General features: G+C 37.8%; 1 protein-coding gene across 15 annotated transcripts in view; it reads right to left on the reverse strand.

Annotated features, from left to right (window-relative positions):
* Positions 1–24569, reverse strand: part of SGMS2 (sphingomyelin synthase 2) — a 173189-nt gene that overhangs the window by 15610 nt on the left and 133010 nt on the right. For all 15 annotated transcript variants that reach the window (XM_072755520.1, XM_072755521.1, XM_026017563.2 and 12 more), the window contains 2 exons: positions 5532–6231; positions 1574–1691 (listed from right to left, as the gene is read on the reverse strand). In XM_072755520.1, the coding sequence (XP_072611621.1) occupies positions 1574–1691; positions 5532–5986 (573 nt within the window). In that variant the 5' untranslated portion in view covers positions 5987–6231. The remainder of the gene's footprint in view (positions 1–1573; positions 1692–5531; positions 6232–24569) is intronic.

Below are 24569 nucleotides of genomic sequence, written 5' to 3' on the forward strand. Positions count from 1 at the left end.
CCTTAAATTAGTTTCACTAAAAATCGGCCAATGTTTAAATTCAATATGTACACTGTTTTAATTACAGATACTTTCTGCTTTGATGGCTTTGGAAAATTATAGCTTCTCCAAACCACACCTATATTTGGTGAGGGAGACTGTTGATTTCCTTAGAACAACTCTATTATTCCTTCCACCTTGGACATCTGCTTAGTGTTCAGTAAAATATGATGTTAGGCTTCATTCCTGTGTCCAGAAAGCACATGATTTGTAAGTTTCTTTTTTTATAAACCAGGGCATCCTGGGGTTTAAGATGATTAACAGCTCTCTCAAGAAATGACTCTACCTGGAGAGACTGTAAATCCTGCTTAAGACAGTTTCAGTACTCATTCCCACAATGTATCCAGCAAAAGGCCATTCTATCTTTCCATTTGCTAAAAACTTTGGGGGTCATCCTTGACTTCTTTCTCTTATGCTCATATCCAACTTATTAGCACATCTTGTTGGCCTTACCTTCAAAACGCATCCTGAATCAAATGACTTTTCTTCACTTCAGTGAGCCACGAGGGCTTAGAGGACCCACGGCCTGTACCACTTCCACCCTTCCCACCTCTCCTTAGCCAAGGGATGGGCCTCCTGCCATCCCTTGAATCCACTGTGACTAAGCTATTTCCTTGTCCTAGTGCTCCCCCCCATCCACAGGGCTCACTTCCTCATTTCCTGCCCAAATGCTTTCTTACTATAGAAGCCTTTCTGATTTCTCTATAAAGTTGTCCACCCTCAGCGTCCCATCACCCTTATGCAGCTTTTCTGTTCTTTATCTGATAGCGACCTGACTCATCATCATGTTACAAGTTATGCATTTAATTTTCAGTTATCATCCCTCAATAGACTATAAGGTTTTTATTTTTTTAATTTAAATTCAATTTGCCAGCATATAGTATAACACCCAGTGCTCATCCCATCAAGTGCCCTCCTCAGTGCCTGTCACCCACTCCACCCACTCCATCTCCCCACCCACCTCCCCTTCTGCAACCCTTTGTTTGTTTCCCAGAGTTAGAAGTCTCTCATGGTTTGTCTCCCTCTCTAATTTTGCAAACTCAGTTCCTCTCCTTTCCCTTATAATCCCTTTCACTATTTCTTAAATTCCACGTGAGAGTGAAACCATATGATGAGTGTCCTTCTCCGATTGACTTATTTCACTCAGCATGATACCCTCTAGTTCCGTACACATTGCAGGAATATAAGCTCTTGAGGAAGAACTTTGCTTTGGTCATTGCTGTTGTTATAGAGCCTGGCCTGGTACATAACAGGAGCTTAACACTTGCAGCCTGAATGAGTGCATGAATGAATAAGTGAGAAGGCAAAAAAAGCAGAGTTGAACACCCCACTGTAACTTTTAGTTAGCAGAAAATGAATTTCTGATGCACAAAGATACATATTTTATGAACACATTTGAACTTCTTCCCCCCAAATCCAAAAAGAAACAAAAAGTATAGGTTAATACCTATAAAAGGGTCTAACATATCATACAGCAAGCAGGTGTTCAATAACAGCTTTCTTCATCTCTACATGCTAACTCTGAGGTGCTTACCTTTGGGGCACACTGAAAATGCATTCCAGGCACAGGAAGAGTAGTAACGTACATTGTGATACAGCGATACAGGTATAAAGTTCCAATGATAAAAAAGAATCTACGTCCTACTATTGACCTAAAGGAAAAATAGGGTTAGGGAAAAACAGGTTTACTCCTTGTTTCTCCTCCTAATGTAATATAAAACAACGTTTAACATAATAAAGAATAATCAATACAGAGTAGCATTAATAGACCACAGTTTCATAGCTCAAAAGACTTACATGTGAACGGCCCACACCTACAATTCCATGGAGAGGTCACACTGCAGTTTTCAGAAACAAAGGTTCACCTATTATAATAAATCTAGGTGGGTTAGGACCCAAAAGGAAGATCTGTAGAGGGAGGACGTTATAGTAGATTAAGGCTTCTAGACAACCACCTATCCTTAAAAAGTCACTCTCTGCCAAAGAATTCAATGAACTGCTCTATGTTTTCAGTCAACTTACCGCATTAATAAAACCTTCTCTTGAGAGCATAGCAAAGGTATAAATGAGCCACAGTCACAGAGGAATTAACTAATGAACTAAGGTGATATTACATAATTGGACACATAGGGAAATGGGACAACTAATTTAACCTAGGTTATATAAGCAAGTTTTATTTGGAGACCATCCAAAAGTATCTTCACAACTTGGGCACGAACTATTTTGTCTATGACTATATAGATTTTCAGAGAATTATATTTTGAAAATGTCCAAAGCACCCTGTGCATTTATGGACATTTAATGGTAAAGCTGTAAACTGATCAGTTTACCCATGTTTTGTTCAACCTTGATCAAAAAAGGTAAAAAAAAAAAAAAAAAATCCCTTAAGTCCTTTTATACTTTATATTGGTAGGGACAGTGGTCTTGATTAACACCAGTCCCTGTCCTGTACCACTGAGTCCTAACTCCAAGGCAGTGGTTCCCAGTGGTTTTGACTTTGTGCACATTGTCCTCTGAGATGGGAAAGGCTCTCCCTGTTTGCACCACTGCCTCATGTGTATTTGAATGGGCTTCAAGGGTTCTGAGTGTCCTTATGTCCAGCTGAAGAGGACAACTCATTTTCTTCTGTGTAATTAGGGGTGGGTCTATAAACTGGGTTCTGGGGATTCTGAGATGGGTGGGGTCCAGAAAGCCCCTAGAATTGATACTTGTAACTTCCCTAGCACATAAACTATATTACTACAGCTCTCTCATTTTTGGAGCTCTCAAACTTTCAAAACTAATATTGATAAAAGACTTCTGGAAAACTAGGCAGTTTCAGGCATGTGGCATATTTTTAGTTTTCTCTAAAGATTGTGGTCTGATGTGAATCAAAGTCTAATTCAGGTAACCACTGGGAATTCTAATTTACAGAATTATGTACGAATATAATTTTAGTTGCCTGTTTCCAGTAGCTATTTTAAGAATATTCCAGGATTTCTGGGGTCAAAATATAGAGAAGAAAACTACCTAGACTATTAGATGAGGGGCACCTGGGTGGCTCAGTTGGTTAAGCGTCTGCCTTTGGTTCAGGTCATGATCCTGAGGTCCTGGGATGGAGCCCGCATTGGGCTCCCTGCTCAGGAGGGAGTCTGTTTCTCTGTCTGCCTCTGCCCCTCCCCTGCTCATGCACGTGCTCACTCTCTCTTAAATAAATAAGTAAATCCTTAAAAAATAGACTATTAGATGAAGGTATTTTAGTGCAAGGCCATTTCTTTCAAAGGCTTGCCATACTATCTCTGTCGTTTCTAGTACTGAAAAGGAGTAAGTGATAATCAGTGCTGAGTTTCTCCATTTGGTTAAGTGAAAAACAATTCACCCTTTGCTTCAACCTCAGACCCAGAAAGAGCGCTAAACTGTGTGCTCCTTGCTGTTAGACAAGGTGAAGTAATAAGTAAGAATTATTATGAGTCAATTATATTCATTCTGGCATTTTGAGTTCAGCTGTATTCAGAATTGAAAATTAACTTAGAAGGTAAAATGTGCACTCTGCAACCTTATTTAGAAAAATAACCATTGCTAATTATTTTTCCCCCACAGCTTTGAAGGTGCTTTTACAAGAGAGAGTAAGTAGGATTTCTCATTTAGCTAGGATTGTTCAAAACAGGTTATAAAAATTATTCTACTAGTTGCTAAAACATGATACAATTCTACCTCAAAACTTAAAAAAAAAAAATAAAAAGGTATGTTTTCCCCAACAAACCAACCTGATGATGGGTTGTGATCAAAACAGTATAGATCATTAAAATGTGTAGCCAGCTATGTGACCAGAAGTTTGTTTGTTTCAAGGAGGTAGGGGTGGAAGGAAAGGGAGGGAGAGAGAATCTTAAGCAGACTCCATGCCCAGCACAGAACTGGATGGGGCTCGGTCTTAAGACTCTGAGATCATAACCTGATCAAGAATTGGATGCTTAACTGACTGAGCCCCCCAGGTGCCCCCACAAGTTTTGACATGTGGCGCCCACACATGTTTTGACAGGGTAGTCAGGGAGAGGCAGCTCATAATAACTCTCTAGATGAAGGTTCAAATTGAGACTGTGATTCTAGATAGAAGCCCATTACTTACCAGACCCTGGAAAATGTCTCTTTTCACATATAGATGAAGAAAACATTGGTCTCAGTTAAGGGAGAAAGCAAACATGTTTGGCCTAAGTAGGCTCTTTTATTTTCAGTGTCAGTTGTAGACACCAAAAAGAGAAACACTAATGTTCAACAAATCTTGTTTGTTTTTGGCATACCATAACTTAACAACTTTGGCAGTAAAAAGTTCTAGGGAAAGACAGTTGAGAGGTGCCTTTAACTTATACATACTAAGGAAAATGTTTAGGAACAACTTCAGTTTGTGGAACAAGGTTTTCAAAACTGCCAACGTGAGTTTGGGGAGTTCTTGGGCAAAGAGAGACTGAATTCTACTCTCAAAGTAGCTAGCAATTGAAAGAACAACATAGCATGAGTTCTCTCTTCTATAAATAATTTTGTGGCATTCATGCAGAAATCCCATTTGTGAGTTTTTGAACAGTATCGACTAAGTACACATAACATTTTCAAAAGCATTAGTTTATGGGCAATGTTTTGATCAAACTTATATTTTAGGGACTTAATTGCTAGAATCTTAGTAGAGAACAAAACATCTGAATGATAAATGAGATGGAAAGGGAATTGAGGGGCCTTGTTTTTATAGACTAGCTGCCAGATTTCATAGGGAAGCAAAAATAACCACTTCAGAGCTATGTCCTATTTTTAAGTGCCTTTAAAGCAAAAGTACGTGGCTTTCCTACTTCCTGATTGCCCCTATTCCAAAACAGGGAGACTGAAACCAGTGAACTAAGGGCTCTATTATAGTGCCATGGGGAAACTGGACAGCACATTTACTTCGGAAATCTCAAACCCAAACCGCATGGACCCACGTCTAAATTCAGTTTTTTACATTCTTGTGACTGGATTGCTAATAGGTAAAATAAAAAGAAATGTAAAATTTGAGAACTCCTGAATAGAAGCAAACCTCAAGGAATGCTATTGACTACAGACCGATATAGTCATCACACTATGAGTAAGAGAGGCAAGTTCGCAGGCAACTCCATTCCCCACCTGTTAAAGGCCTAAAATAACAAAAGCATGATGAAGTGAATGTTATTCCTCTCTAAGCCTCTTGATTTATCATGCAGATACCACAGCACTGAGTTACTTGAAATCAGGAACTGCACCTTGAATTCATCAACTCTGAATCACTGACCATGATATATCCATAGCATCCTCATGGTTACCTCTCATACACAGTTGCTTTTTAAATGCTTATTTATTCAACGAGGTAGATCCTTCCATTGCTTCCTGTCATCAAATGCCTGGATAGGACTGAATTTATCAGACAAAACTGAGGAAGACCATTTCAATTACACATCTACCCCCTTAAATACAGACTTATGGCAAGCCCCATAATTAGTAGACCTACTTACTTGTATCTCAGGAACAGCCACTGGGTGATCCATAGTCCAACTAATATAATCCCATTTATTTCTGATACAGAAAATGCCCATTTTACCCGATCAATGTAATCAAAAAACTTGTCTGGTAGTGGAGGGCTGAGCTCCTTGGGAGGCACTCTTTCGTGTACAACTGTGATCATAACGGTTGTTAAGACGAGGTTGAAAAGAGCATACACGAAGGCAATACCTGTTTTCCACCACTCCAGGGGAAATTTGTTCCTTGATTCAGTGGGCATAGCAATTTGGATATAGTCTGGGTACTTTTTGGTGCCCTTTCGCAACCCATTGGATAAGGTCTTAGGTTTACTGTTGCCATTTTTGTTTTCTTCTTCGGGAGGCTCAGCAGGTCTCGTGTAAGTATTTGCAGGATCATTGGTTTGATTTTCCATATGTTCTTCAAGTTTTGCTGTCTCTATAATATCCATTGTTCTCCAGTCTTTGGATCAAAAAGGAGATGGTAAAGTTCTTGTTCTTTGTGCAAACTTAATGGTTTTAAATCTTTCTATTTCTGAGATCAACATGGATTCCTATAACTGATTTTGTTTCCTAGCACAAAAGGTAGAAGGTAGCCATCTGATTACTGTTCCCTCCATGCAGCTACCTGCTGTACACTCGCCACTTTCAAGAGGGGAAACCAATTTTCTTTCTCCCAAAGGTGTCACTATCCCACCTGCAAAAATAAAACAAAAATTATGTTCAGAAACCGTGCTTGTCCACTTGTCGACCATCCAAACAAAAAGATTGTCAAAATAAGGAAATACCAAAGCCATTTCTTTATATAAATATATTGTCAGAACATGGTTAAAGCTGTTGAGACGGAGTTTATTTATAAAATATTGCATTGTTTTATCTTGGAATTCTTGTCTCTTTTTGAGGTGATATCAGTATAAATAGGAACATTTTAATAATCAATTCCTTTAAAATTTCTTTAAATAGAAATAAGGATCCAACTTTGCAAACACTTCATCAGACACTATTACTTGTTGCTAACCATGAAGTCACAATAAGCTAGAACCTCTCTGGAGATCACATCACTCTTTCCTAAGACTGCAGCTTTTCTATGAACCTGGAAGAACCAAAACTGTGATGAGTTGCTCACATGCACTGAATAACTGTTACTCTTTCCACTGGTCAATGAGCCCATTTTTTACATTCTCCTTAAAAAACTGGAGTCTCTTCAGGTGACCACTTTTCAGAACAGATTTGAGGACCACACATTCAAGATAGTTGAAATGGCACTGCCTAGGTTTATCCGTTTATATGTAGAGATGCACACCATATACCAGGAAAGCTGACAGTCTTCAAAATAATACAGTGAAAAGATACACAAAACCTTAGCTATCTGTGTCTTACTGAGGGAACGCATTCTATCTGTAACTTGAAAGATAAAATATCACAACTGGCATGGCAAATCAGTAAGGAACATTTTGAGACAACCACCACATCATCTACCAGACAACAGAAACTGACACCCAGAGACGAGCTCCAGGCACTCACCACCATGACACGGATGAGGAAAGGGTGCCTTCGGCTTAAGCTCCGCGAGCTCCAGAGAGCAAAGACTTCTTCCCAACACAGAGCACCGGCACCAACTCTTTTATACTTGTTGGCAACACAGCCCCAGCTGTTCTCAATTTAGGAAAGCAGTATTTTAGTCATGCTGCCGAACCCGGCCACCTGAAGAGGTTTTCAAACCTCATAATTAGTCCCCGCCCTGAGTACACTGCACAACTCAAGCATAATTCTTCACATTTTAAAGACCTCCCTTTCAGGGGAACTTCGGGAAAAAAATAGGGAGATTAAAAACTCAAAGTGGGACAGCTAAGCCTTTATTTAATGAAAGAAAAAGGGGAAAAGTTAAAATGGCATAGTAAGTACAGGGAATATTTGTTGACAGTATAGATAGCAAATAGAGCTACCACAAGTGTCTACTGTGCACCTGAAAATGCTAGTGCTGAAGGAGCAACGGGGCAGGAATTAAAAGTTTAAAAACCACGGTGGACGTTCATCCAAAGAGCTTGCAGTCTGATTGGAGAGACAGAACTCATGTGACAAAAAAACTCCTGGAGTAGACAGAAAGGCATATTATAAAAGAAAGGGTGAGGGGATCACTAGATAAAAATGTAGCTTTAGGGGCGCCTGGATGGCACAGTCAGTTAAGCATCCGACTCTTGGTTTTGGCTCAGAATGGTGATCTCAGGGTCATGAGATGGAACTGTACATCAGGGTCTGTGCAGAGTCGACTTGAGATTCTCTCTCAGGCCCCTCCACTTGCCCCTCCTGTTCATTCTCTCTCTTCCAAATAAATCTTTTAGCAAAAGAAAACAAAACAAACATAGTTTTAGTTCTATCCCTACTCCCCGGACCGATGTGTCTACAGAGAGGCACTGTCCTTCTCCGGGGAAGTGAGAGCATGAGGAAAGTTGAATTGGAGAGAGATGGAGGGTCACTGGAGGATGGAGAGGGGCTAGAGTTATCGCTGAGCAGCAGATATCTGATCCCTGTGAAAAACCACAGCCACTAACACACGAGAGCAGGATGTGAAAGGACCAGTGCCCCTCTCTGGAAACGAGAATTGACAGATACTCTTTGTAGAACCCTAGCACAGTGTTGTGGGAAGCATTAGTGAAGATATTTGCAAAAACAAACTTCTGACACCATGGATCACCACTTCTAACAGAGACGCCAAAACACTAACTCAGCCATTGCCCTTCCTCACCAAGTCTAGGCTAACCCACACACAGCATCTTACCAAACTCATCAAAATTCCCTCCCAACTTTACTATTCCACATCTGCTCCTAGCCTGGTGTTCGTATGTGAAAGAAGCCTGTGATTTTTTGAAGCCCTGGTCCAATGGTGAACATACTGACAGGCTTTATAAGGTAGGTATCCCGTTCTAGAACATAGAATGTAGAACAGAAGAAAATCCAATGAGTTACCTTTTTTTTTTTTTTTTCTCTTCCCTAAGAGGAAGCACTCAGCCACCCACCTCATGGGACAACTGTGAGGATGACTGAAATAATTAATCATGAAGAGCTTTGTGCTCCTGGGAGTGAGAGCACTTTGTGAGTGCAAAGCCCATTTATTGTCATTAGTAGCAGGACTGATATTTTCCTTGGGATTTCATTAAGAAGATTGAATATACAGAGCACATTCATCCTGTGTCAACCAATCTTGGGACAGTGATTGCCATCAAGATGATAATTACAACATCTTCATTCCTATGGTGATCTTTTCCTACAGTAAGTATCTGGGAAAGTGACAAAAGCCACAATAGTTTCTCTGGATGGAGAGTAATCCCATTAGTTAATTTGTTTTGGGTACTATGCCAGAGCACAAGGCAAATGAAAAGCTTTCCAAGTCCTCTTACATTGCAAAATACCAGAAGCTAACCTAGAGAATATTTTAAAAGTTAAAGACCTCTATAGACTAATTTTCCTTTAAAGGCAAGGGCAAAACTCTGAAACTCTTGATACACTGACACTGTTAGGTTTTTGGGCGGACAAAGCATGATGTATTCTAGAAATTCAAGGAAGGTTTCAAATTAGGAAAGGGCTGTAATAAAACACAAAAATACAAATAAAAAAGATACGATTATCTTGAATGAAGTAAAAAAGGCATTTTTTTTTTTTTTAAAAAAGGCATTTGATACAAATCAATATTTACTTGGTTTTGGTGGGGGAGAAAATATTCAATAAAGGAAATAGAAGTACCTATACAGAGCCACATTCTTCAATGCCAGTAGCATGTGATACGCGTGCCAATATGTAGTAGAAAGTCTTCCACTCTTTTCTGCCCTAAATGAACTTTGGAATCTTTTTGTCAAATTACCAGAAAACACATTATTAACTTGTTTTATTTCTATCACCTCAATTTTGTAAAGGTTTTGATATTACCATATTCCTACATTAGTCATTTCCCCTTAATTATCTCAGGATGATTTTACGTAATTTGACAAAATGATTCCATGGTTCACACTGGTAGGTATAAGGCTATATATTACAGTCACTAATACTGGTGTAATGGCACCCAGTTATTCTATTTTGAGTTTATTCAAAGGAAATAAGAATGTACACAAAATATTTCTACAAGTATGTTTCCAACAGTCATTTATAAGAGAAAATTGAAAATAATCTACTATCCAACAAGAGGGGATTAGTTAAATGAATTCTGTTTAATATTATAAAGTACTATGTTTTTATATAGTAACTATAAAAGTATGAGGCAAATATATAAATATTACCTAAGAAGGATGCAGTATCCAATTAAATATAAACTTAGATCTGGGAGATCCCTGGGTGGCTCAGCGGTTTAGTGCCTGCCTTTGGCCCAGTGCGTGATCCTCGAGTCCCGGGATCGAGTCCCACATCGGGCTCCTGGCATGGAGCCTGCTTCTCCCTCCTCCTGTGTCTCTGCCTCTCTCTCTCTCTATCTAAATAAATCTTTAAAAAATAAAAATAAAAACAAAACAAGGAATGCCTGGGTGGCTCAGCGGTTGAGCATTTGCCTTTGGCTCAGGGTGTGATCCCACTGTCCCGGGATCGAGTCCCACATTGGGCTCCTTGCATGGAGCCTGCTTCTCCCTCTGCCTTTCTCTCTGTGTCTCTCATAAATAAATAAAATATTTTAAAAAATAAAATAAAATAAAATAAAATAATAAACTTAGATCTGAAAAGGAGATGTAGAATCTTAATAATTTATATCAGAGGTTATGGTTTTTAAAAAATGGGAAAGGGGCATGTGACAGATACTCAAGACTATTAGAAAAGGTCCAAGTTTGAAACTCATGACATATGCATCTCCTCAGTAGTCCTAACCCAAAGCTTGCTGATGGCTTCCCAGAGTGGAGACACGGGCTCCACTCAAAACTCAAAAATGGTTTGCTTGCTAGATTTGTACGCCAGCCTCATTGTGCATTTGCAGTGGTTAAGACAAATGTGTAAATGTAGTTTAAAAATTAAGGAAGCTTATCTAAGTTTATGTTTGGATTTTAATGTTTAAAAAGAGGTTATCTGTTGAAAAAGGAAGTTAAACACTGAAGAAAGAAAATGTGTTTTTAACATTTGCAAGTTGGAATTATGAATAAAAGAAATTTATACATAGACCTTAAAGGCTTAGGAAAAACCAGGTCTTGAAACAATTACAGTGAATTGAAAAATCAATGGAAACAAACACCTGGTAAGTAAGTTTTTTAACAGACATAAAAGCTTCCTCAGACTTACAAAAGAAAAAAAAAAACAAAACCAGAAAACCTCAAAAATCAATTGTCACCATAAAGCCATTAAAAAGTGAAGTTGTAGAATAGTTCTCAGAAAATACTACTTACATAACTAATTCTCATTATAACCCTAGGAAGTATTGTAAAGAAACTGAGATAAAGTGAGATGCTCAGGGCCAGACAGATAGAAGGCTGGACTGGAACCAGGAATCGGACCTCAGGGGCCCCTATTCTTACTGGCACACCACCACCTCCAGTGCCATTACATGTAGAGGTCAACAATACAATCAGCAAATAAATAAATAAGTGACTATCAATTAATAGCTTTCTTTTTTTAAGAAGAGATATGTAAATACATAGGAAAGTCCTCTAGGTAACATCAGACACATTTTTAAATCTTTGTAATTTTGCAAAAATTTGTATACACTTAGAAAAAGTTTAATATATAACTCACTCTTCTTGTGGGAGGAGGAGAAAAGGGAAGAGCCAATTAAGTATTTCCCATCTCTATACCTACCATTTAACTATAGTTATTGTTACTAATTAACTACCATTTAAGTTTAAAATATATCACTTTATGTTAACAAGATCCATTTTAGCTAAGATATTTTATGCCCAGAAACTTTTTTCAGAAACAAAGACATCTTAGCTTTCCTTTCTTAACAATTTTAGAGTTTAGCTTGCTTACAAAACTCTTCTCACCTAAAATGGATAAGTACTAAAAATGTTTACAGATAACGAGGATATCATGTCAGTCATGGGATTCTATTTCAGAAGCACTCACAAAATTTGCTAAGTATTTTTACTAATGAGTTCTTGAAAACTTAATAGAGGATCAGTTTACTAATTATCATGTATTTTTGTGAAATACTTTCCCAGCAAAAGTAACATGAGTCTTTGTCAGACCTTTATAATAAGTTTTTATACTGCCACTAGGTCCCACAGCTGTATAGGTATGATGACAAGGAAATGGGCAGGCTTTGTAGGGTGACAACACTCTGGGAACGGATCTGAAAAAGAATTTTTTAAATTTAAAAATTAAAAGATACAACCGAACTTCTGAATTTGGGGAGAGATATGCTTAGGTAGAGGAGTTGTTTTGATTTCTGGTACTGATTTACTATCCCTTATTTGAGAAGGTTGGACATTAGCTCCATATCCAGTTGCCATAAGAGAAAGATCCAGCCTACTGGTTGCCTGGGGCTGCTGGTGGGAATGCAGAGTGACTCCAAATGGGTTGGAAGTTTCTTTTGGGGGGATGGAAAGGTCCTAAATTAAGGATGATGGTTGCACAATTCAGCAAATTTACTAAAAATCATTTTAGTTGTGCCCTTACATGAATTTTATACTATGTGAGTAATAACCCCATTAAGCTTTAAATATGTGTGTGTGTGTGTGTGTGTGTGTGTGTGTAGCCTGTTGAAATAAGTTGTTTCTAAGGGACCAGAAAACCAAGGGCTACTCCACATGCTGTTATTATGTTCCAGGCTCACGTATTCCTGTCAAGTGTAGTACTCACCAGTTGAGCATTTCTTTAGCAGTGATTCTGCAATATACATTTCTAAGTTTTCTACAGACAAAATCAAACCACTTAAGAAAATTTGCATAAACTATCCTCCAGAAAAACCCTTGTAACTAAATAATATGAAAAGACAAAAAAAGATGGATTTCCTCTAACAGATTTAAAATTCACCGAGTTGTATTCAAAGAAAAAAAGAGATGGTTCATTTTCTTTCTCACTAACAACAACAACAAAAAAAACGGTCACTTTAACTGGTAAGGTAGACAATTTAATACTTGTTGAAAGGAATACTTATTCACACAGAGCAAATATTAGCTGTGTAAATTGGAAAACAATAAATCGTGGGACTGGGAGTGTTTCACAAGAAGGGATCATCTCCAGGCCATAGTGCAGCATGAGAGGGAGAGCAGTACTCAGCCTGTGTTGTTTCTGACTTAAGTTTGATATAATAATAAGTACCTTCCCTAAGATTTGACTTGTAAAATGTTTCATAGGATGTTTTAAAATCTGGCTTCTACTTCCTAACTGCTTTTTTTCTTAAGATTCATTTACTTATTTGAGAGACAGAGTGCGAGTGAGCACAAGGGGAGGGGCAGAGGAAGAGAGAATCTCAACAGACTCTGCAGTGAGGCACTGAGCTCATAGCCTGACGCAGGGCTAGATCATGACCCTGAGATCATGACCTGAGCCAAAACCAAGAATCAGATGCTCAACCAACTGAGCCACTCAGGAACCCTAAGCTGCCTTTATTATTGCAATGACTTTTATTATTTTTAAATTTATTTTTATTAATAAAAATTATTTTTGCTGTTTATATTATTGCAATTCTTTTTTATTGCAATGGCTGCAGAATTCCGATGATCAGATCTGATTCCAGTGTATTTTGGAAAGACAAAATCACCATCCTAGGGTTGAGGGACTGAGGTTTTCTCACAGGAGCAGGGTGGTGGTGGGGTGGACCCAAGAGAGCTAAAATCACAGGGAAAGACAAGGTGACAATCTGCGGTACAATGTGTAATATGTGGTGTGGAGAACAAATGAATCAATGAACGAGTGAATGAGCGTGTAGACGGGTTAGACAGACCCACCAGACAGATAGGAACACAGACAGACAGAGTGATCAGGAACCAGCAGATAGAAGAGGGCTGTAAAACGAGGTCAAAGACTAGGAAATATTTTTAAAATTCTTTAAGTTCCTTTAAATATACTCTAAATCAGACATTCTCAGAGTTAAGGGGTATAGTCAGGGACACACCAAGCACTTTCCCCAAAGGCTGCCTTGTGCTTGCCTTAAACCCTTCTCCTGACCTCCACTTTGGACACCTAGGAAAGCTCAGAGAGTTTCCAGAGGGTGGGGTGATAGAGAGTACTCCTGGTGTTGTCTTCTTCCTTTATCTGCTGTTTTCAGCCTTCAGTAGAAGTAGGCTAGAATTTTCTACTTCCCATTCCTCTTTTCTAAAGTCACTGCAAGTGAAGTGTGATAGACCCAAGGCCTCAGAAAATTAGCTGGTTGAAGTCTTACCTTTGTGCCAATGATGCTTGTCTACTTCAGCACATGAGCAAAAGAAGGCTCCTCTGGTTTAAACAGACATGAGTACTCTTGAGAACTTAAACTGTATTAGAGAATAGATGTTTGGTCACTAGAAGCATGCCCACTGCCCCTTTCCCCCCATGACTGGCACTACCTCCTCCGTGTTTTATGGTCAAACAAAAGCCACGAGCTCTTGTTCAGCATAAACACCCAGGGTGTTTAGCAGAAAGGTTAAGTCTACAGCCTAACTAAACAGCAGTGATAATGATCTGCTTCTACATTCCTATTCTTCCTTATATACCCAAAGATTTATATACACAGAAATGGATTCCTTTGGGTTTTTATATTTACTACTCTGGAATAGGAGCACAGATTACCTATTGCAATGAGGACTTTTCCAGAAACTGTAAAAAAACTCCATTTTTAATATAGTTAAGCCTAATATTAGAGTCTATGGTTTCTCCTAAGAGCAGTGGCTGGTCCAAAAGAAAAGCAGAAGCTGGGTCGAACAGTTTCACAGTCTCCAAACCACACAACATATTCTGAATGATATTAGAAGACCTCCTTTGGAGTAAGTAGATCAGAGTCAAGTTAACGGTGTATTTCCTCAACAAAAACAAAAATGTTTCTAGATTTGGATGCATATCATTATTACTGGAAAACCATGATAAAAAATGAGAGAAGGAAAAAAAGAATAGTTCCTTAAGGATAATTTCATAATTCTCTACTATAATAAAGCTCCTTTATTTCACGTCCTTCAGATTACTTAGAAATATGCTTAACTGATTTCTCCCTCTACCATGTGGTGACCAAACTGTGGAGATATTTTATACAATTTTATAGCCTATTTAAATGGGTATTTAAAAATGACATCTTGAAACTCTGCTTGCTGTTTACCAGCTTGCTGTTTACCAGGCTACTACCACTTTGAGATGTGAGTGAAATCACCTGTAAGCAAGAACTCTGCAAGGGGGTTAAAAGATCTTGCAGTAGTGTGGAGGCAAAGGTGAGGCTTTAGGAGAAGCATTTAACCAGGCGCTGGCAGTTAAGACATACTGTGGTTACAGCAGAGGGCAGATGCCAAAGAACAGGAAGTTTACTCAATCCCCAGTGCTGTTGTAGGAATGACACCCAGACACACTACAATACAATTTCCTTGTTAGAGGTCTAAAGTCTGCAATTAGACATTTTAATATATATTTAAAATATAATGGTTAGGGACGCCTGGGTGGCTCAGTGGTTTAGGGCTTGCCTTTGGCCTAGGGTGTCATCCTGGAGTCCCAGGATTGAGTCCCGAGTCCCATATGGGGCTCCCTGCATGGAGCCTGCTTCTCCCTCTGCCTATGTCTCTGCCTCTCTCCATGTGTCTCTCATGAATAAATAAATAAAATCTTAATATATATATATATATATAATGGTTATTGTATTTCTGCTTAGTGCTGTGGCAACAGCCACGTTCAAGTAACAGTTTAATACAATCCAAGAGATTTTTAGGGGGAGCACTTCCTTGTAGCAAGAATTAAAACACTCAAAGATTAAGGAGAAGGAAGCACCTAGAATCTGTACCTTCAGGAGGTTTGCCCCATTTGCTTGTTGGGATTTGGGTGTGGTGTTATACAGGACTGGGTAGAGGGTAAAGGTGCTTGGGGAGCATGAAGGCGAGGTATTTCTCTGTGTTTTGAAGTCCTGTGCTCCAGCGCACCTGGGTTCCTTAAGGCAGAGCATGGTTTTCACTATAAGGCAAGGAAAAAAATAGGAAAAAAGAGACCATGGAAGACCCAGAAAAGTCTGTATAAAGCCTACATTTCTCATTTTCTGATGCCAACCACAAAAATGTTCTTTTGCATGACTGGCCGAACAAGCCACTGCTTTCAAATGTTATGAGGCTATAAAAAGCAATACTTTCTCCAAAGCCATTAAGGTCACTATATTTGGCTCTAGTTTCTCAGAATTTAAGCTGCCATGTTGTATTTTAAATACATTATTTGTTTCTCAAAAGCTCTTATTTGACCAATGCTTCTAATCTAGGATTTTGTTTTTGCAAAAAACCTGATAATGATGATTTATGTTTCCTAATTTCGGGTCTCCAAAGAGACCCGGATTTTCAAACTTGATCCAATACAAGCATTAGCATACGCTGGGGAAAGGCAGCAAAAAGTAATTTAAAAGATTAAAATCCTGAGTCTAACAATGCCATTTTATTTTATTTTTAAAAAAGATTTATTTATTCATGAGAGACACACAGAGAGAGGCAGAGACATAGTCAGAGGGAGAAACAGGCTCCATGCAGGTAGCCGGATGCGGGACTCAATCCCAGGACTCCAGGATCACGCCCTGGGCCGAAGGCAGGCGCTAAATCGCTGAGCCACCCAGGGATCCCCTACCAATGCCATTTTAACACTTTCAAGGAATGCAACAATTTCAGTGTTATATTGGTATCTGAAATATATCTATAAAATATTTGCCTACTGAATTTTCATTTATCCTAATGACTTAAAAAGAAACCATCACAAAGCATACATTTCTATAATTATTACTAGAAAGTTGGCATATTAAAAAAATTTTTCAGGAGCACCTGGGTGGCTCAGTGGTTGAATGTCTGCCTTTGGCTCAGGGTGTGATCCTGGGATACTGGGGATCAAGTCCCACATCAGGCTCCCTGTGGGAAGCCTGCTTCTCCCTCTATGTTTCTGCCTCTGTGTTTCTCTCATGAATAAATAAATATCTTTTTAAAAATTAAAAATTTTCATTTGGAGGAAATAAATCTGGTTTATATACCATCATATTTAAATATCGTCTTAGTAAATATTAGGCCTAAGTATCTGAATACTCAAAATGATTGCCAACAGACATGGTCATGGTTTGCTATAGAAAATGAGATTCTTTAAGACTAAATCCCAATGTCTTCAGCAAGAGCAAATGATCCAGGAATCTCTGAGCATTAAAACATTTGGATACATTTCTCTCTCAAGACAGGAGACAGCTCACTCAAGACTTTTATTTGTCTATTTGACTAAAGACCCCCTGTATGGAGCTTGACCACTCCACCACAAAGCCTAGGGACTGCTGGTACAGTAAGGATCACAAGAGTGGATGTATATACACCATCGGTTACATAATGATCCTTAGCCACTGGCCTGTTTCCCTTCAGCAAAAATCTAGAACAGGATACACAGCTCTTATTTTGTATTTCTTTTAGGTATACCATAACATGAGACATTTAGTTCCAATATACCTAAGCTGTCCCTCCAGGAGATAATTAGAGAAAGAGGGAAGAGTTTTGGAAGAGAAAAGAGGTAGCAGAAAAAGAGTAAGAGTTCTTACAATGAAGCCTTAAAAGAGAAAAAAAAAAATATGGAAAAGTATAGACATCAGAGCTACACTTAGATGGCTTGTAGGGGCCCAAAGTAAGCTCTGTTCTCTGTAAGGGCAGTTTATACCTTGGGGAGTGCAAAGAGGCACAGGAAGGGAGCATCAATCCTTGGTATCAAAGGCAGGAGAGCCGGGAGTACTTGGATGGGAAGTATTTGGATGGGAAGCCAAACCAGTAGGGACAGGGGGTAGGCTCTGTGACTCAGCAACACAGTATTGGAAATATGGGGACTACCCACACTGGCACATTTCTACCATAGCAATATAAACATAACCATAATTAAAACTTAGCATATGAAAAAGGTCAGATACTCATTGAGTAGAAACTATGATATGTAAACAAATATAACATAAATATGAATAGCTTCTATATAAATAATATAGTTACTATTCTTTAATCCAGGCTTCCATGTGGGGCCTTGGCTCTCTGCTTTCTTTGTACATTAAGTCAGTGTTTCATTCTCATATTCTTTATGTCCAAGCCAGGTGATTTCAGGACCCTAACTAGGAAAGCCCACCCTCAAATGGAATTGGGAGAGCATGGAAAGAGACAGGGGGAACAGAGAGGAATTTTTACGTTGGCTATCCACAGGGCAAGTGGAAAGTGGGCAGGAAAGGAAACATAAGGAAGGGATAAAGTTGTCAGGGCCTGTCTCATAGCCAGAACCCCTTTCCTTACTTACTATTTGAAGCTGATTTCCCCCACCCCTCTGACATATCATAGGCAAAAGAGTTCCTGTGATTAAATATCTCCCAGTTACTGAAACAAAAACTTCCTACAGAATGTCTCATTGACAGATTAACACACCAACCTCTACCCTGTTGTCATCCCTGGATAAGAACACTAGAAAGTTATCTTGAAACAAAGACCATTAAATTATAATTTAAGATGCAATTGAAAAGGAGCATAAAAACTGCAATGAGGGGTGCCTGTGTGGCTCAGTCAGTTAGGCATCCAACTCTTGATTTTGGCCTCATGTCATGATCTCAGGGTGAAATCGAGCCCCATCTGGGGTTCTGCGGTGTGGTGAGCATGGAGCCTGCTTGGATTCTCTCTATTCCTCTCCGTTGCACACCCCCCTGCCCTGGCTTTCACACGTGCTCACTCTCTCTCAAAACAAAACAAAAACAAACAAACAAACAAAAAACCTGCAACAAATTGCAAGTTTAGGATAAAAAAATTGGTATAATCGTTTTTAAATTCTGTCTCTTTTTAAACATGTCAAGAACTTTACAAATGCTTATACCTCTTGACATAGTAACTACTACTGAGAATTTATTTTAGAACAAGTCTTAAAGAATATAGAAAAAACAGTATCCAAAAATATATTCAGTGAAACAACAATCTAAATGTCTACAGGAGACATTTAGAAGCATCTGTGAAGTACATTAAAATATATATAATACATTAAATACATCTAAATGTCTGCAGTAGACATTTTGAAGCATCCATGAAATACATTCCATTTATTGTTTAAAAAACAGCACCTAGGGTGCCTGGGTGGCTAAGTCTGTTAAGCCTCTGACTCTTAGTCTGGCTCAGGTCATGACCTCAGGGGGTCATGAGATGGAGTCCTGCAATAAGCTTTGCACTCAACAGGGAGTCTGCTTGAGATTATCTCCCTCTGCCCCTGCCTCACCACCCCTCACTCTCTCTAAAATAAATACATCTTTTTTTTTAAAAGCACCATATTATTTTGATAAAAATGTAAATGTATGAATTTTTAAAAACCAAGTCAATAAACCAAAAGAATATCAGATGTAATGCTAGTGGTGGGATTTACCAATTATTTTTATTTTCTTCTGTACTTTCTTATTTTCTTTAAATTTTCTGAAATAAAAGTGTTCACTCGTATTTGAAAAATTATTTTCAGTTTATGAAGATTATGTTTATGATTTTAGTGAGTAAATATAGTATAATTTCAGCAATATAAGATGTATATTACATAGAGAAAAAATCTGAAAATATACTAAATATTAACACTGCTTGATGAATTTAAGATGATTTTAATTTTGTCCTTACTCTATGTTGTATTTTCTAATTTTCCACATTAATCATTCTTATAAACAAGAAAGCTGATGGGAAAAAAAAAAAAGCTGACGGCTATTTTAACTATAATAGTATCGACAGAGTTAAAAGAGAATGTGGGGCGCCTGAGTGGCTCAGTGGGTTAAGCATCTGTCTTTGGCTCAGGTCATGATCCAGGAGTCCAGGATGGAGTCCTGCATAGGGTTCCCTGCTCAGTAGGAAGTCTGCTTCTTCCTCTGCCCCTTACCCCACTCTTTCTCTGTCAAATAAATAAAGGAAGCCTTTTTAAAAAAGGAGAATTTGTATTTTGTTTTGTACAATTTTAAGTATGTAAAGAACGCACTTACAGAAAAGTCAGAACACAAGTATTAAGAATGGTTGTAAGTGGCAGGAGTATGAGATTTTTTTCCCTCCTACATTTGTGTACAGTCCACATTTAAAAATATTTTCATTATAAATGTATTATTTTATAGCTAAAAGTATCCAAAACTATGCCTACTTGTTATTACTGCTTTCAGGGAAACACTTATCAACTGAAATCTCTTGATTTCCTATCTTCCCTCAGCCTCAATTAGGTGTAATAAAAAATATATGTCTAAAATGTGTTTTTAGACCTGTCTGCATTATTGCTGCTGCTAGGGAAAGTCTGGTAAACTAACAGTTATGAAGTGTTACAGCCCTAACTTGACATACACGTACAATTAAATTAGTCTTAGTGTCAACTTTCAAAAAAAGACTTAATTATATTGCAGTGTGGTTATCTTCTGCAAGGTTTATTTGCAATAAAGGAGTGAGGGCTGTTTTATAAATTTCCACATAATGGATGTGACTCAATATTTCACAAAACAAAACCTGTCACCGATTCAGTATAATTTCACCTGAATAAAACCAGGGGCCAAAAGCAGAGAAATCAGGCCAAACCAGATTTGACAGAGGAGACAATTCAGTCAAAAATGCAAATCCCCAAGCCCTCTTTTCAAATATTGGTAATTTTTGCACACTGTGGATATTTTATAAGCTTGTGTACTTGAGCATTTTAATACCCTTTTTTCCTGACAGTTGGTGGATTTTTGCTTTATTGTACTCATCATTAGTTCATAGTTTTTAGCCTCTATTCTTTATGATAATAAAACTTCAGAAATAACCTGAAAATGCCTGATCAGTTAAATAAATTATGGTCTTCAAAACAGCATGTATTCCATATATAAAACTTATTTTTAAAAATTGAAAGAATGATTAGGCGTGCCTGAGTGGTGCAAAGTTGGTTTTGGCTCAGATCTGATCTCAGGGGTGTAAGACTGAGTCCAGGCACAGGCTCCATGCAGAGTCTGCTTGGATTTCTCTCTCCTTTTCCCTCTGACCCTCTCCCCCCACTAAAATAAATAAATCTTTAAAAAAAGTTTTTTGGTTTTTTTTTTAAATTGAATGATTGGAAACAGTCATTTAAGCCAGTTTGCAAAAATCTGTAAGTATTACTAACAATCCCAAGTACTATAAAATTCTAATCCTATATTTTCTTTTTTTAAAAAGTTACATTAGTGCTTTTTCCCCCTAATTCCAAAAGCTATATATTACACACTTTGGAATTACTTCTAGGAACTTGTCTAAAGATACCTGCACACGCGTGAAAAGATTGTTTTCCAAATCTACTCATCAGAATTTTTGGGCAATAGATGCATTTTGAAATTCAGAGCTTTGACTTTCAGAAAACCTGTATACAGGTATAGCATATATTAGGTCCCACAGCTCACCACTACCCCCTTGCTGGATCTGGGAAACATTAGATACTCAAACACTGATACATCTGAATCAGACATATGAAAATATTCACACCACTTTAGGTAAATAAAGACTATAAAGAGCTTTGGTCAGTTCAAGAAGTATTTAGGCACCAAGGGTTATTGAGGGGAGGAGGGGAGGGAGCACAGGCGAAAAGGAGGAGGGGAGGAGGAACAGACAGGATGGGAGGGCCTTTAGTTTTTGGAAGTTTAGTTTTTGAAAATACAGATGCGATTCCAGACTTGTAAGACTGTCCATCAAGATGGGACTAGTTACATTATAAACACATTTTAGTTGTACAATAAAATACTATTGTACCATCTTACCATGTTAGGTGAAAAAATTGCAAAATGGTGTTACATATATAGCATAATTCTTTGCTGTGGGGGAAAAACTATGCTGTGTATGTAAATAAATTACATACTTACTGGAAAGGTGATACTACATGGAACATTTACTTTCTACTTTTTTGTATTGAAAAAATAAGAGCATGTTTTGATTTTACTGCTAAAAAGACAAAGACAATTATTCATTCAAGGGTATTTAATGTTTATTCTAGGAAATACTGTAGGGATACCACAGTTTAAAAAATGTCACTTCCCTCACAGAGGTTCCATTCGGCTAACTATGTAAAACAACAATAATAAAAAGATTAAAGTTATTATGAAGAAAAATAAAACAGGATGGGGTAACAGGAGGATTATTCAAACTAGATCTCTAGGCTTATGAGATAACAGTCTATTTAAACATTTCACATTGAATACTCTTCATCAGAAAAAAAAATCACTGTGTCATCAAGTCAAAGGTATATCAAGAACATCTATGTTCCAACCTGCTGAGACCCAATTAATGTAAATAGCTTCTAGAAATCTGTACAAATAGAACTTCTAAAAACTTTAAAAAAGAAATTCCACTGGAAATGCTCCAATAAATAATGGATTTTTGCCTTTGAGATTTTTTACATTTTTAATAGACCAAAAATAATGCATGTTTAATATTCTAATTATAATCATTGTAATGGACTTTAATTGATCACACTAGTGCTATCTTCTAAGATGTTTAACCCACATGAGACTTTTAAGAAAAGGTTAAAGACACAATATTATAATCATAGGAAGAATAAAAACAAAGGCATTATGTGGGAACAAAAAGGTTGAAGGTAGCAAATAACTAACAAGGATTTAGAATTCAATTAGACTTTCAACGCAGGAATTTTATCATTGAATCCTAATAGGTAGAATAGAAACTATGGATATAGAAAATTTCAAAAACTGTACCCCAAGGTTAATGACAACCAAGTGACCAAACTCAAGCAATACTCCAAGGTTAAATACATAGTAACTGCTATGCTGAAAGCCTGGAAGGTAAGGCAAATACATGGACGGCCAACATAGAAGACAGAATTATTTCTGGTCTTCCGTTCTGTGCAGAATTTGGCTCGGAAATGCTAAGGAAGGTAGCAGAAGAGAAAACTGGCTCCTATTCTCAAGGGATTTTTTGGTTAAGTAACTGCCCCCCCCCCCCCACATCTTTCCAACCAGAAGTGACTTAAAAAAGACCAAAGAACAATGAAAACAACTTTCATAAATTAGATTAGAGCCTGAAACAACATTTGAAGTTTAATAAAACCATATACCTGAAAGAAGTAAAACTGAAAAGAAAATTTGAATAATGAACATAAAATGGGAGGAAAAACTAGAGAGAGATATATATAGAAATAGATGTATATTAAAACATACGTAACAGGACTTTTAAAAGTCTAGATAAATAGATGAAAACTGAAAACGATTTTAAAAATTAAAAAAAAAAGATTTTTAAATAGTCTTTAAAAATGCCAAGCTCTCCTGGGTGTTGTTTGGAAGTGCTGAATCACTATACTGTACACCTGAAACTAATATTACACTGTATGTTAACAAAACTGGAATTTAAATATTTTTAAAGAATAAAAATGCCAAGCTTCACATATCGGTAGTGGATAGAAAATCAGTGAAGTAGTTATCCTATTCAGTATAGCACTGGTCTATCCTTGGGAGTAAACTATGGTCAGAATTATTTTCTACAGAGTGAAGCAGATTTAGAAAGGCACAGGATGATTAAAAGCACTGTCTCTAAACCTGAACATGATGCCACGAAGTAGCCAGGAAACACTATAAACTCAATGCTCAATTAGCATCAGGAAGCTGAAAGATGTAATTCCAAACTTAATCTTATTTCCATTAAATCTAATTTTCATTGATGAGCCCTCACAAAAGTATTTGACTATAAATAATTTTTGAAACTGTTTTTTTTAAATAAATTTATGTTATCAAAAACCTATATTTAAAAAATTGAAACAAAGTAACAGGCTGGAAAAAATCTTTTTCCCACTTTGGGTTTTTTTTTTTTTTTTTTAAGATTTTATTTATTTATTCATGAGAGACACAAGGAGAGAGAGAGAGAGAAAGAGGCAGAGACACAGGCAGAGGGAGAAGCAGGCTCCATTCAGGGAGCCCGATGCGGGACTGGTCTTGATCCCGGGTCTCCAGGATCAGGCCCCGGGGGCTGAAGGGGCAGGCACTAAACCGCTGAGCCACCCAGGGATCCCCCCACTTTGGTTTGTTTTATGTTTTTGCTTTTAACATCTCCTGTTGTAGCATAATCTGCAGCAATATTAGGAGATTAGGAGCCCATTTCCAAAGCTTAAACTGAGTAAGACCAAAAATCACATTCTGGTTAGTATGTATCTATACTTCAGAGGCACATTTTAAGAATGTCAAAAAGGATTATGGGTTGATGAGGAGCATCTAAAAGAGTGAATTCCATCTAAGGGTTTCACCGGATAAATAAAATCTTAGTTATTATCTCAGCTTCCAACTCCCTCCTCTGCTCACTGACAATCACACCAGGTCCTATCCATTTTAATTCTCCACCCATCTACTTAGGTCTGCTCTCTCCAGCTTAGTTCAGGTCATGAATATCCTGACTTACAAAGGCGGGATACCAATAGCCACAATAAACTGTAAATGGATTATATCCATCCACCAAAAAGATACATAAAAAATCATGTTTCAAATACAAAGCAGGCTGATATAGTGCTAGAAATATGGGGCACCGCTAGTATTTTGTACTATCAGAGCACGAAGTGAAAATATTGAGACAACGGTTCACTAAGAAGATATAAAGTCACAAACAATCTTGCCCAAGAGAAAGTGAGACACCACCATCCCTGCAGGGGAAGGATTCACCACCACTGGCTATTTGGTGCAGCCCTCCCTCCCTCTCTGGTTTTGTTCCAGGTCTACTTCCTGTTTTACTGGTTTTCTTGAAAGCCCTTAAATGGCTATCTATGGCCAAAATCCATTGCTTATTTTGACTTAAAAAAAAAAGTACAACAGAACATTTCAAACATGTTCTACTGAAAGTGGAGAGAACAGTGTAGGGAACCTTATCAGTTACAACAAATGTCACAGGAAATCTTTTTCATCATCCCCCAACCCTGGATTTTTTTGAAGCAATCCCAGATATCTCTTCATCTCATCCGTACAAATTTCAGTCTGCCTCTTTTAAGATAAAGGTT

The sequence above is a fragment of the Vulpes vulpes genome, chromosome 4 (genome assembly GCF_048418805.1).
Source record: "Vulpes vulpes isolate BD-2025 chromosome 4, VulVul3, whole genome shotgun sequence".
Taxonomy (NCBI): Eukaryota; Metazoa; Chordata; class Mammalia; order Carnivora; family Canidae; genus Vulpes; species Vulpes vulpes.